At 48.9% G+C, this 14,646-nt stretch overlaps 1 protein-coding gene across 3 annotated transcripts in view; it reads right to left on the bottom strand.

Moving 5' to 3' along the window:
- Positions 1-1,286: 1,286 nt before the first annotated feature.
- The window catches only part of MPI (mannose phosphate isomerase), a 15,398-nt gene continuing 2,038 nt past the window's right edge, over positions 1,287-14,646 (bottom strand). The window contains exons 1-8 of one of the 3 annotated variants that reach the window (XM_032973026.2): positions 13,971-14,135; positions 10,589-10,716; positions 9,864-10,064; positions 9,145-9,286; positions 7,565-7,744; positions 6,845-7,018; positions 5,595-5,803; positions 1,287-4,284 (exon numbers count right to left, since the gene is read on the bottom strand). In XM_032973026.2, coding sequence (XP_032828917.2) covers positions 4,072-4,284; positions 5,595-5,803; positions 6,845-7,018; positions 7,565-7,744; positions 9,145-9,286; positions 9,864-10,058 — 1,113 coding nt within the window. In that variant the 5' untranslated portion in view covers positions 10,059-10,064; positions 10,589-10,716; positions 13,971-14,135 and the 3' untranslated portion in view covers positions 1,287-4,071. Of the gene's footprint in view, positions 4,285-5,594; positions 5,804-6,844; positions 7,019-7,564; positions 7,745-9,144; positions 9,287-9,863; positions 10,065-10,588; positions 10,717-12,178; positions 12,327-13,970; positions 14,136-14,646 lie in introns of those variants that run through there. The other 2 variants (XM_032973035.2, XM_032973016.2) reach the window with 2 other exon arrangements.

Raw genomic sequence — 14,646 nt, 5'->3', positions numbered from 1 at the left:
TACTTCACACCGCACAGAGCCAACCATGCTCATCGGACGCGCGGGGGGAAGGACAACAACCTAAACACAAAAACAGTTATAAAAAATAGTATTCAATCTAGTTTTTAAATGAATAGTTGCAGTGACTTCCGAATATCGGAAGGAAGAGCATTCTAGACGGCCACAGAAGCGCATCTGAAAGCGCGCGTTGGATGGTTAGCCCAAAAGTTTGCACGATGGTTTATGCTCCAACAAGGTATTGTGGTTCATTTGTGGAAAGCAATTTGTAATGAGTGCGACCTTAAATTGTATTCGTTCACCAAACGGAAGCCAATGCAGGTCGGCAAGCACCGGACTGACACGGTTGGATTTTGCAAATAATTTTGTACAAGCCGCAGCCAGTGCCAGATTAAGCTAGTGCGGGGCCTATAGCGTATGTTACAAAGGGGCCCTAAAAAAACATTAAAGCACAAATGTTTTACTTGCATTTGCTATACAGCCAGAAAATACGACAAATCGCTAACCTTAAACACCCAGTCGTTCATAAAAGTTAAAGGCGGTATAGTACTATAGTAATAGAGCAAGTGCAGAATTGCTGAACCGGAATTGATAGCTTGAAAGCATTGAGCACGGGGCCCTTGAAAGTGCGGGGCCCGTAGCTACTACTACACGTGTAGCTGCTACTGCACGTGTAGCTGCTACTGCACGTGTAGCTGCTACTGCACGTGTAGCTGCTAATGCACGTGTAGCTGCTACTGCACGTGTAGCTGCTACTGCACGTGTAGCTGCTACTACAGCTGCTACTACACGTGTAGTAGCTGCTACTACACGTGTAGCAGCTACTACACGTGTAGTAGTAGTTACTACACGTGTAGTAGCTACTACTACACGTGTAGCTACTTTGCTACGAGGATAACCCGGCACCGACTGCAGCTTGCTGTTTTTGCCCTACATCCCGTAGAGTAGTGAGTTGCAATTGTTGATACTGTGCAACACGCCACGGTATTGGCTATGTGACCACTCAATAGTCGCCGAATGTGTCTTAGAGCCCTGATATAAAACTTGCAGAATTGCAGAAACAATATATTTTAAAATAAAATAGAAGCAGCAGTCCTCCACTATTGGCGATCATCGACTTAGACTATGTACATGAGATGACTGATAGATGCACCTTCTGTGCTGCCCACTCTGCCACCTTGATGTACGTCCCTCCTGGCGCTCTGCTCATTTTGAGCATCGCTCCACCACCCTTAATTGTTGTTGGAGGGTGAATGTGTAGTGAGTCCAACTGAGCCGCAGACGATGTCTTAGGGAGCAACACCTTTTATTAGACTATTAGCACAACATACTCCAGGCTATTAACACAACATACTCCAGGCTATTGACACAACATACTCCAGGCTATTGACACAACATACTCCAGGCTATTGACACAACATACTCCAGGGCTATTAACACAACAAACTCTCGGGTGGTGACCACCCAACTAACCACGCTACGGCGGAACTAGACACGGTTCCACTATCCCGGTCTGGGCCACAAGCTGGGTCCCGGACCGCGTGGCTGGAGGCTTCTTCAAGCTTGACGTGGATCTCCTACCTCTCCAACAGTAACAACCCCGAGCCCCTCACAGGGCCCCCCTTATATCGGGCCGGGCTGGGGCTGGCTCTGCCTCTCGCCCCGCCCACCTTCTCGATCTCTCTCGCCCTTGCCCGAAAGGCTCTCGAGAGTTCTTCTCGGACCATGTGACCACAAATTTGCCCCCTTCACCGGTGCCCCCCCTCCAGTATCATCTGGTCACATGTCCCCAGGTCAGCCAGAGTATCATGCCCCCAACGTAACCCGAGCTGGCTGACACTCCCTCGCTCTCTCAACGGGAGCCCGCACCGCACGCTGTGCGTGGTGCCACTGCACTTAACCACTAGGGCTGGTACTACACCCCGTGTACACAACAGTAGACATCCCGCCGTGGCCTCGCAGGCCCAGCACCACAGTGACATTCCCAGTCACTACAAATGCATCAATTTGCATTATTTCTTAGATCAACGCAAATTACTGCATATGCTAATGGAACATGCTCATTTAATAAAATATTGTGAAATATTCACCATTTGAATTGGTTCTCGAATCGGATTGTGGCACCGAATCGTGACAATTGAATCACCAGCAGGGTGAAGTCGCACCCCAAGCAGAGAGGTGAAGTCCAGTCCCGACGGGGATTTGAACTCGTCACCTTCAGTGAACTTGAGTGTTCTACAATAGTTACACCCAGATGGACACTTCAAGAATAATTACAATACAATTACACTGCAGAGTTGTGTATAAGGTGTGCACTGCACTAAGAACATTCCCAGCGGTGGATATGAAACCATCACGTGCGGTTCTGCACAAGAAGCTTTATTGAAAACGATAAAATATTTCAAAAAGTGGTTTTAACCCAAATGTCTTCGATTGTACCAACACGATTCTTAATTTAACACGCTTAGGTAAAGTACCCTTAGGTAAAGTAATCTTAGCTTCGAATAAATAAGGACACTCGTCTATGCACTGCACGTAAAGAGTGCGTCTGCAAACATTTCAGTGGTGGCATGCACTCACTTTTCAAGTGAAATAATACCCCTTCATAGAAACACAAAAACTCACCACACGTGTGATAAACACTTGCCTCATCACGGAAGGAAATATACAGTGTGGCCCATAATTACATTTGGACAATGGCACGGTGGTTGGTCTACTGGACTATTAACCTGGTGACCAAAGTTCGATTCCCAGCGATGGCTAACACCAGTGGTGAGCGAAATCTGAATCGGTCCTCGGTGCAGATGCTGACGGCAGAAATCCCGAAGGATCATTATGCACGTTAGCTTATTAGATGTATTCCAGTTATAAGGCAGTGTAAATGACAAATGTGGCGAGTTTATTTTTGTTAAAACGCGACGATATACCTGGATACAACTAAAAAGATGACCCATTGCGACCACCCATACATTTGAGTTTCCAAACTGGAATTTGTTCGCAAGTTGACTGGCAGGTACTGCACAGTGTGCCATTTCATAAATGGTTATCACGTGACTTAATTAGTCCAGTTGTCATGCATCCCCCTTGGTATTCTCACAAGAGATGCAGAAAGTCTTGACGCCGATTGCAGAGAGGTGGTCAGGTGGCTCAGTAGTGCTAAAACAAAAAGAGCAGAGACGCGTGACCACTTTAAACCGAGCCATCCCGGTTCATGGACCGGGCCAGTGGGTCGTGTCCAGATGGCCACGGCAGCCCGACACGGCCAAGCAAGCTGTGGCGGACTGCCAGTGGGCACACCAGCGGGATCGACGCAGAAAGATGCGACGCAGGACGCTTCAAACATTTCTAAATATATGACTGCCTGGGATAGTGCGAGACAATTCAAGCAGGCAAGCCATTGAAAGTTGATGAAAAAAAAGATTGCAATTGGGAAGAGGGGACAAGGGGGGGATGAAGGAGGGCAAGGGCCGCGGGAAGTGAGACCGTTCGGCCACAGCACTGGCACAAGAAGCGGAGCCTTGCTGGCACGGCCATGGAAACACAGGGTGAGATCCTGGGTTCATATTTCCGTAATTAAACCGGATTGTTAAGTCGCGAGAGTTGATGGTCTCATCATCGCTGCCACAAACCCCCCCCCCCCATCATATTAAATGTTGTGTTTTACTTCATTGTTATCTATTGCATTCAGTCTCTCGGCGACATTTGGTTACGCTGCCATGCAATGATCACTCTTCATTCGAGCACATGAAAGATGTTTCCCGTAGTGTAGATAAACAGCTGCTAATACTAATAACAAGTGGATGCTTATCTGCACTCTGCTTGGCTCGTAAGTCGGGGACGCAGGCAATTTGAAAGTCACAATCCTTACGATTGCGAGTTGCAAGTGCTCACCACAGCGCCCCCTGGCTGGACGAGAACTTATAACAGTGTGGATGGTGCCAACCGCTCCACGCGCAAATTTCACACGCGACACAGAAACTTTCAACACAAGCGTCGCACGGCTGTCACACACATGCACACAGCACACGCGACGCACACGCGACACACACGTGTGACACACGCATGGTGTGCGACTCAGAGCAGCGCGCAGGCCCGGAACATGAGCAGGCCGTGTTGGGGCCCCACGGTGAGCGGCACGCTCTCGCCGGCCGACACGAACGCCACGCTCCCTCGGCCCAGCGCAACGGCGCGACCCGCGGCCTGAGCCTGCGCCTCGCCCCGCACCGTCAACACGATGCTCGCCGAGTCCAGCGCGCGCAGTGTGTACGAACACTCGCCAGCCGGGACCTGGCAGGGATACGGGGGGGGGGGGGGGGGGGGGTAGCGGCAATGGAGGTCAAAAAAAGTATTTGAGTGGGACAAAATCCCTCCGGAGATGTGTCCAAACCTGGTGGCCAACTACAAGAAACGTCTGACCTCTGTGATTGCCAACAAGGGTTTTGCCACCAAGTACTAAGTGATGTTTTGCAGAGGGGTCAAATACTTATTTCCCTCATTAAAATGCAAATCAATTCATACAATTTTTGACATGCGTTTTTCTGGATTTTTTTGTTGTTATTCTCTCACTGTTCAAATAAACCTACCATTAAAATTATAGACTGATCATTTCTTTGTCAGTGGGCAAACGTACAAAATCAGCAGGGGATCAAGTACTTTTTTCCCTCACTGTATATGTGCTTTCTTGAGCAGGGGGACCTTGCGGGCGCTGCAGGATTTCAGTCCTTCACGGCGTAGTGTGTTACCAATTGTTTTCTGGGTGACTATGGTCCCAGCTGCCTTGAGATCATTGACAAGATCTTCCCGTGTAGTTCTGGGCTGATTCCTCACCGTTCTCATGACCATTGCAACTCCACAAGGTGAGATCTTGCATGGAGCCCCAGGCTGAGGGAGATTGACAGTTCTTTTGTGTTTCTTCCATTTGCGAATAATCGCACCAACTGCTGTCATCTTCTCACCAAGCTGCTTGGCAATGGTCTTGTAGCCCATTCCAGCCTTGTGTAGGTCTACAATCTTGTCCCTGACATCCTTGAAGAGCTCTTTGGTCTTGGCCATGGTGGAGAGTTTGGAATCTGATTGATTGATTGCTTCTGTGGACAGATGCCTTTTATACAGGTAACAAGCTGAGATTAGGACCACTCCCTTAAAGAGTGTGCTCCTAATCTCAGCTCGTTACTTGTATAAAAGACACCTGAGAGCCAGAAATCTTTCTGATTGAGGGGGGGGCAAATACTTATTTCCCTCATTAAAATGCAAATCAATTTATAACATTTTTGACATGCGTTTTTCTGGATTTTTGTTGTTGTTATTTTGTCTCTCACTGTTCAAATAAACCTACCATTAAAGTTATAGACTGATCATTTGTCAGTGGGCAAACGTACAAAATCAGCAGGGGATCAAATACTTTTTTCCCCTCACTGTACGTACGTAACAATTACATTCATTTATTTAGCACCACTCGTGGCCGTAAGGTTGACAAATCAATGGCAAACAACATATGCGAATAGAAAATAATCCCAGCTTCAAGGGCACAATCCGGTGCACGAATTGTGGCGGACGAATCGATTATTAAACCGCCGAATCCGTGCGAGGACAAGCACCTCGATACGGATGACCGTGAAGTCCGGCACGGGGGGGTCGTAAACGAGGGCGGCGCGGTCCGAGGGGTCAGGCCGCGCCGGGAACAGCTTGGAGGCGGCGGGCGCCGGCGCGTAGTGCAGCATGGCGCACAGCGTGTCCACGTCAATGAACTTGGGCGTGAGTCCCGCGCGAACCGTGTTGTCGGAGCACGCCATGCACTCGATGCAGTCTGCGTGGTCACGCGGGGGGCAGCCCCGGGCCAATGTTAAATGACAGATGCCAAAGGGGAAAAGTGTCTCTCTTTTCTTCGCTTTGGCAAAACAACAAGAACCCCGGTACAAGGTACAGACCGCAACAAGGGGGTATAAAAAAAAAAACCTCCACGAACACTAAAGCCCCGAACTCAGCACTCCTGGGTCCAAAGATGGGCGAAGAAGATTGGTGGAGCATCGGTTTTTATATGGGGGGTGGGGGTAAGATAAGGGAAGAGGTACAAAGGTAGGGGAGGGGTCTACAGGCCCGCCAAGTGAACTTTCCCATCAAAGGTCCCGCGTGGCAACGATTAACTCCTGTCTATCCCCCAGAGGGGGGAGGGGTGAGCAAAGCGTCTCTTATAATAAACAATTAAGTACCACAGCAAGACGGATTCCAACTAGACGTTCACACAACACAACACAATTTGGATTTATATAGTGTTTACATCAGGGGCAGGGAACCTGTGGATTATTGAGAGACCAAACTACTTAAACACACCTTTCGCAGGCAACACGTTGACACGCAAGCTTAGCGTTGTCCAATAATTACGTGAAAGTTAAAATGCGTTTCGACAGAGTATAAAGAAGCCTCTGTCGTGACAGATGTGATTAAGGGCGCTAAAATTAGAGCAGTATTGCCAGGTTGAAAAATGTGGGCACGTAGGTTTCCCGACACACACTATGAACTTTCATACGTTGAAACGGTTTGGTTTCACGAACAAGCTCAACATACCACCATCTCCTGGCCACTTCACAGAGGGCCAGCAGGTTTTGGAAGCTGTATAAATCAGCGTGATCCACCAACCCTTGACATCCAAGGAGTTGGATCACAGGGCATGCACCACCACGCCCAGCTCAACCAGGTGCAGAACTGTTTACCTTCAGCTTTCATCATCATCATTATCATCAGCAGCAGCTATCCTCTATCCACTGCTGGAATAAGGCCTCGCTGATTGGTTGCCAAGCTCTCTAACTGTTGCGTGACCCGGCGACCGCGATGACCCCGAGAGCCGCACCTCCGGACAGGTAGGCGTGAGGCTCGTTAGCGCCAAGGAACATTGCTTCTCCGGGCTGCAGCGTGATGTGGTTGAGGAAGTAGATGACAAAGCAGCCGACATCAGCGGGGAACTGGGAGTGCAGACGAAGGAGGAGGGGCCCGAGACTCGGTGAGGTGTCCTTGCCCTCGGCCACTGTGGGCACACACACACGTGAGCACATGCACACACACACACACACGTGCACACACACACGCGCAGGCGTAAGGTACGCACAGCAATCACCGCCAGCTGCTGCCAATTAGTGATCACATAACCACGATGCTTCTGCCAGGTGAGGTACACTCTTCTTCTTTCATATTGCAAGGTGAAACTGTGTGCCTTAGGTACACATAGGCACAAATACACATACACCAAGACACGAAGGCACTCACACACAGAGACATTATAACACAGATTAGCCAAAGTCCTGAGTTCCTGCCCAACTGAGTGTAGGGGAGCTGCTCATCCCTACTCAGTCTCTCAACAGGATGAGCGGTAAAAAAAATTGTTTTTTACGCTTCATCTTCCTTTACGCCTCTTGACAATCGCTCAGCGCTCTCGAACGTACGTCGCCAATTGTGATTGCGATCACAACAGCGCTTGACCTATTTTATCTGCACCTTCTGCAGTGGCTGGAGCACGCGTGCGTGCGTGCGTGAGCGCACCCGTGCCCCCCGCGCCCGGCGCCATCTCCCGTACCGTCCTTGGAGACGCGCACCACCAGGCCCCCGAGCTGCTCGGCGAACAGCCGCTTGTCGCACGTCATCACGGCGGCGAAACAGCGCTTCAGCGCCGCCGCCACCTTCGCGTCGTCTCCCACGCTGCCATGCAGCTCCGCGGCCGCCCCCTCTCCCACCACGGCCCGCAACTCGGGAACGTCTGCGAGCAGAGAAATGCCACGGCACGAGGTACCCTCGTCACCGGTCGATCGTGTAGTCACGGCCTATTGCTGAAGTTCCAAGATAAAAAGGAGCAAAAGCTTAAAATTGCGTAAAGAAGGCACGCTTGGTGAGGTGGTGCATGCTTGGAATTACAATGACAGACGGAAAGAGAAACAACATGGATTCGAGAACAAATCCAGGTTAAAGGCATAGTTTTGCTATGACAGTACATCATGGCATATGTCATTCATGATTCATGCAACAGAGGCTAGCAAGGCACAATACCATACTACCCCCCCCCCCCCCAACCTCCTTTCTTGCCTGTACAGCCCACCACAGACAGCTCCACCAAAACCAGGATGAGCATTGTTCAACCAATTGCAGTCTGCCTCGAGATACAGAAATGGAGGGATTTTAGAGAAACGAGTCAGAGCAAATTAAAACATTACAAAAGTCCGCTCGCGAGTCAACTGCCCCATATGAAGTACTACAAACGATTTCATTTACGCAATCGTTTTTGTACCTACAAAGTTAAAATCGCATCTCATCCATCTGTCCCCCTCCTCGTCGTTAATGATTTGCACACGGGAAGAGGCTCCGGTCAAGAGAGCGGAAAGTGAAGTGCGATACCCGGGCCAGCGGGATTTGGGAGTGCGGCACAAACCCGCAAGCGACCTTTGTAAAACGTTGCGCAGAGTTTCCGTGAATGCACACACCCCCGGCGCTCTCGGGAACAAGCCGCGTGCGTGTAAACCTCGGCGCTGCATGGGTGCCAAGTTACCGCACGTGCGTCAAAACTCTCAATTCCGCGACAGGATTTATTCTGGAATTCTATTCCTACCAGATGTAAACCAGATAGAAACGTCCGCTTCTGAGTGAAAGGGGGCCGTTGTGTGTTAACCACAAGTGGCCTCTGATGGACTGGGTGAAGGGTTTTTTTCAATTATACAAAAATGTTTTTTTTAATGTTTGCCGCCAGCTGTTTGGGAAGCAGCCAGCAGCGATGCATTAAAGGCGACGCTTAATGCCTCTTTATAGAGAGGTGCATTATCCGATGTTGGCAACAGTTAACATGAAATGCAACGTGATTATTTTGGTGCTGGTGCGTCAAAATTAGTTCATTCAGTGCAATGCCACCACCTCAAATAACCAAGGTTGGAAATGAGCAGCATCGACACTATTTAAGTGAAACAGAAGGATGATATGTGATCACGAGGTGTGATGACTTCCGACCGCTTGGGTCACGTCGTAACCTTATAGGTCGTTTTGTGCTTTCTTTATTGTCCACCTTAACGGAACAGAAGGCAACACGGCACCCTCAAAGCACAGACGAACACTACGGCTACGGCTGCATCCGGAAGCGTGTTTCTCAATCGCAGCACTGCAGGGATCACTCACTATGTAGGAAATCCAGGATTTCCTGTGTCGGGCGGAATCCGCACAAGCCCTCGAACGGTGTGAGGGCGATCGCCATCTCGGGCTTGTGGTTGGCATCTGGGTAATGCTGAGGAAACTTGGCGTGAAGCTCTTCGGCGTGAGACTGCCCGGTGGAGATAGGCAAGCATACATACACGGATCATAACAACAACATAACGAGGCACTAAATTATTAAGCAGGGTGGCTTTCATGCCAAGGTCAAGAGGAAATATTTCAGCCAGTGCCGATGATGCCACTCAACTTTGTTTTCAGAACCTTTCTTCTGTTCGAGATTCCCAAACTGTTGCAGTTGACGAACAACAAGGAATTTTCTTAGTCTTGTCATCGCCACCCTCTAGATTGTTAAACAGTCAACAAGTCCGTAAAGGACACATCTTACAGCCTCATCGCTTTCCCTATGTGGCTTTAAGTCTTCCCCAAGTTTGCAAAATTCTGGGTCCCACTCCAATGGCTGTTTCAATAACCTGCTCTACGCCACCTTGGACACTGATCCCACCCATCACTCTCACCTTCCTGCCAACATTTCCAACGCTGTCCTCTCATTTTATATTCGAAAATTTCCAGTTGCATCCCATCGCCATAAAATTTACAGCATCCTCAACAGATGCCTGCACTCAAGAGACCAAACAGTTATTTTTGCCGTTTACGAATTCCCTTCCCTCGCACGCCCCATGCCTCACCTTGTTGGGGTGCGCCTGGATGGACAGCGCCATGTTGACGGACAGCACCTTGAAGAGGAAGGGCAACTGATCGCCGAAGCGATCCCTGACCTTCGATCCCAGTGAATCTGGGTGAGCTGCAATCCACTGTGACAGCGTGGGCGGCTGCACTCGATCATCCCGGATCTGTGCATCCCCCTTCGGGTGGGTGCCCATCCACAGCTGGCGGCGACGGCAGTGCCGGGGAGGGGAGTGGAGGAAGATTAAACAAGACAGCAGACAAGCTCGGTGCTTGACATTTCTCTCCTGATTTTGTATTGGCTCTTCTGGCCTTGAATGTATAAAATTAATCGTGAGAAATGAGCGTGAGATATGAAGAGGCCATGCCATATCCTCCCCCACCTTGTGTCCGCCGCACACATATATGAAGGGGCGACACTTACACGTCCCTATGGCGACACCGGCTATGCATGTATGTTGAACATCTTTCGCAAATGTACGTATCCAACCGTGCCAATCGAAGGTGCGGGAGCAAGACAACAAACTAAACACAAAAAGCAGCTCTAAAGAAATGAGTTTCAATCTAGATTTAAAACTGCATAGCTCCAGTGGCTTCCTAATATCGGAAAGAAGAGCGTTCCAAACGGCCGCAGAAGCGCATTGTAATGCGCGCCCCATACAGCGACCCTCTTTGCTTGATGTCTACGCCCAAAGAGACGCTGCCGGTGATTCCGGTGGCCCCTCACCTCGGCGTAGGGCTGCTCGGGCTCGACGCGCTGGGCGGTGTCGCTGGCCGCCACGAGCTGCGCCACCTCGCTCGCCAGGCCCAGCTTGCCCCAGGCGTACCGCTGCACGGCGCAGCGTAGCGGGAACACTGTGAGGTGAGACGGGGAGAGGTGAGGAAAAGCGAGAAGCAGGCTCGTTCAACCACAGCCATCTTAAACCCAGCAACGCAAAACGACATTCAACTAGAATCATGTTTTAACAAAGCTAAGGATAAACTTAGCTTGGTCTCGAAAATGTTACTTCACTTAAGCTCACAGTGAAGCTGAGATGAAACTCACAGACCTTTAACTTAAGCGACGCATAAACCTAAACTTGGATTAAACTCAATTAAATTGGAGCCAGTATTCAACTTGCAGCTTCCCCTTAAACTAAGCTCAAACCCAAGCCAAGATTCGTTGCAGTGTTCATTTCAATTATGTTACTAAATGTTGATTTGTAGCCGCAACTAAGCTTACGTTTTAAGAAGTATCTCATGCAGGCATCTAGAACTTGTACGCAAGGTATATGTTATGTCAATCATTATATTACAATGTAGACTGACGTTAACCATATGTAATGAGTACCACAATGTTTATTTGGCATTAACACAATATATAACGTCATAAGGTCCATATTTAAGTAAATATACGAAACCTGTTTCCAGTAGGTTAGGTTGATCCCGATTCTGACTTGTAATGTGTCATTATCATATTCACAGGGTTTGTATTGCATGAGCAGTACCCTATAATTTTTCACCCCTAGCATATCGCAAGTGTACCTTGAAAAGACCACATCTCATACAAGCCCCTAATCCGCTTCTAAAGAAGTGAAATCTTCCTCCGGTCATCGCGATCGGCCGTCATTTGACCATGAGGGCACCCATTATGCTGCCTGTTCATCCACCACCTCACAATCCCATTCATCGTTTTCATTTCGTGATCACGATTCGAATTCAGAATTATTTTTGCCATTGGATCATGTACCGCATTCACTAGAGCCTCTAGTGAATGCAGTAAAGGATCTAATTATATACATATTATATGAATGTAAAAACGTATTCTTAAGACACTATACGATGCAATAATCGTCAGAGTAATAACTGATTCATCGATAAAACAATGGAGCATCACAAAGTTTTTATACTTTTCCATCTTATGTTAGCAATCTGATTCCGAGAAGCTCATAATTACCGATGTAAAAAACACCCTTGAAGACTCCAAAGACCATGGGTCCAGTGTGTTAATTTAGGAAGGCTTAGGATAATTAAAACGCACGTGGGCTGGCAATGCTGGAAAATTCTGCGTTCATTTGAATGTTTCCGAGTGTCAAAGCGAGCCGCAATACGCAGGCTACAAGATACCACAATTATACCCTTTTATTCGGCAAAAAAAATATTCGACCTTCATCACTGCCAGTGGTCAAATCGCATTCATGCGGATGAATATTTATTATGAGATGTGCGGTGTCACCAGTGCCATTGAGGGCAGTGTCACTCCCGCATCAGATCGTGCAGTGTCAGTGCAGCACTGTGCAGGGAAAGTACTATGCTGGCGAGATGTTGACTACCTCACCTGGTATACAGGAGCTCGTGGGTTTGATCCCGACCCTGACGCTTGTATTTCTGGAGTTTGCATCTTCTTCCCGTGGTCGTGTGGATTTTCCTCCGGGTCCTCCGGTTTTTTCCTCCACATTTAGTAATGTGTGTTTAAGAATATTTGGCTGCTATACATTTACAGATAATAAGCCACTTCGTTGAGCTATCATCTGTGGCCAGGTTCTGCAAAAAGAGCTATAGAACTCAGTGGGCATTACCTGGTAAAATAAAAAAAAATAGTTTTAGTTTGAATAGAGTTCGCATGCGGTCGGGGTCCTGGTGGAGGGGAGCCATGAGGTGGCAAACTCACTTGGCGCGTGTATGTCATTATATTTTTCGGTTCTGTTTGGGAACATTCTCGCCACCCCTCAACCCCTAAAAATTCCACGTTCCTGATCGTTGCCCCTACGTGAGAAGGGTAGAGAGCCCAGCCACCGGTCCCGACCACGAGGGCACCTGGCCTCGGGTTTGATCGCTAGTGGAACGTCTGTACTCACCCCTTACCCCCATCGCTCAAGCTCTGTATTTGACTCTTGTTGAATAAAAAAACGATTATAAAAAAAAAACATGAATAATCATTGTTTGGTCTTGTCCATCTATTGCTGGACGAAGACCTCCCTTTACAAGGTTGACTACTTTGGTGTGGTATTGCCCACACCAGAACTTCATACTAGCCTTAATGTGTTCAACAACATAATTTGCACCACCAGACTAAGCAATACTCGTGTATGTGTACTGTTTAACACGTAGGCTTTCACGACCAATATTATCCATAATAAAGGTCATTTTGGTTAGGTCGCATAAATATGAACATGTCATTAACCCACCGACACCCAACACCCAATTAATAAGTTTTGTCACGTAAATAAAACGTGAAAATTAGTCACCACTTCAGCACACCAGTGTGTTGGAGCGTAAACCCACACTTACAATTTGAGTACGGTGTGCACTGTGTGCGCACTGTTTGTGTACTGCTTTAGCAGCTTCTGTTTGGCCTGATAGAGGGAACTAAACGGTTGCAGTACGGGCTGGAGAAGAGATGGCCTGATGTGGTATTGAAGGATGTGGAGCTAATCAGATTTGCCGATGACTGGTACCAACTTAACTATTTGTTGCACAGACGATCCCGTTGAGTGGTTATTGAGCAGCAAAAACTATATTTCTGAAGTACATTGTCCTTCAGGAATATAGTATTGCACAACCAATAAACGAGGTATTTAACAGTGTAAAAAAAACCCACCAATTTAAAGAAGTGAAAATATGACAGCAAGAGGTACCAAAAAAGGTTGAGTATAGGTGCAAGTATGCTCATGAAGGATGCTACTGGGCCGTGAGAGGCAGGTATCCTTCAATAACAGCGGAGGGGGGAAGAGCAGTGCTCACAAACGCAGCAAGGTGGTACTGTGGAGAGCGAAAGTGGTGCATCTGCCAGTCATTTCAGTCAACTCATAAGCCCTGGGTCTGTCCTGTGACCTCCTGCCAGCAAGCCTTCAACGCTTGACATGGCCTCAAGGTGCACCTAGCCTGGCACTGCACACCTACGCCCCAGCCGCATTTGTATAAGTCCTGGATTTCCTGTATCTCCTATATTTCCCCTCTCCTTTTTGCAGCTCTCTTTGTCTTCTACAGCAATAGCTGCACACCAAAGCGTTATGCCGTTGGAATCCAACCCAGAGATGGTGAACTGCTGCCCCTGCTAGGGGTGTGGGGCCTGGTGGCGCGGAATCTGCTGGGGTTGGAGGGAAGCAGCGTGGTCGCAAGTCTCTCACCCTGTGCACGCTCTCGTCCTGCCTCTGTCCCGGGCCGTCCACCACTGCGGAGAAGATGGGGGGGCGGCCACCCGCGGGGACGTATACCATGCAACCCAGCCAGTGCAGACGCTGTGCGGCATTCTGGGAATCGTGCACGCGCTGGCCAACGTGCCCCACGCTGCGATGCATTTGGACAGTGATTTTCCCTTCAACACATTCCTTGAGGAAACGAAGTCGCTGAGCCGTCAGAAGCAAGGAGAATGGCTTCAGAGTGACGAGGCCATTCGTAAGGCTCACTTAACTTGTGGTAGTCAAGGCGAGTTTCAGGTGACGGCCGAGGGGTCAAGTGTGGATCTCCACTACGTGCCGCTGGTGTGCGTGGGAGGGGAAACTATGAGCTAGACGGGTGGAAGTCAGCCCCGGTGGACCATGGGCCTTTGAGCAAGAACTCCGTGCTGGAGGACACTGCCCGGGTCTGCCGTTCCCTTGTCTCCCGCACCACTGGTGATCTCCACTTCACTGCTCTTGTGCTGTGGGAGGAGAGCGCCGGCTGAAGACCCAGATCACAGAGCCTATAACCCAGAGTCCACAACCTACACTCTAAATTCCAGAATCCAGAGTATAAAGTCTGGATGCTAGATTCAGATACCTGAAGTCCAAATACCAAAACCCAGAGTCTGGAATATGAAGCCTA

The sequence above is a fragment of the Petromyzon marinus genome, chromosome 3 (assembly GCF_048934315.1).
Source record: "Petromyzon marinus isolate PM22_M1 ecotype Great Lakes invasive population chromosome 3, UKy_Petmar_22M1.pri1.0, whole genome shotgun sequence".
NCBI classification, from domain to species: Eukaryota; Metazoa; Chordata; class Hyperoartia; order Petromyzontiformes; family Petromyzontidae; genus Petromyzon; species Petromyzon marinus.
The sequence above is the reverse complement of the archived record's forward strand: the minus strand, read 5'-3'. Positions and strand labels throughout refer to the sequence as shown.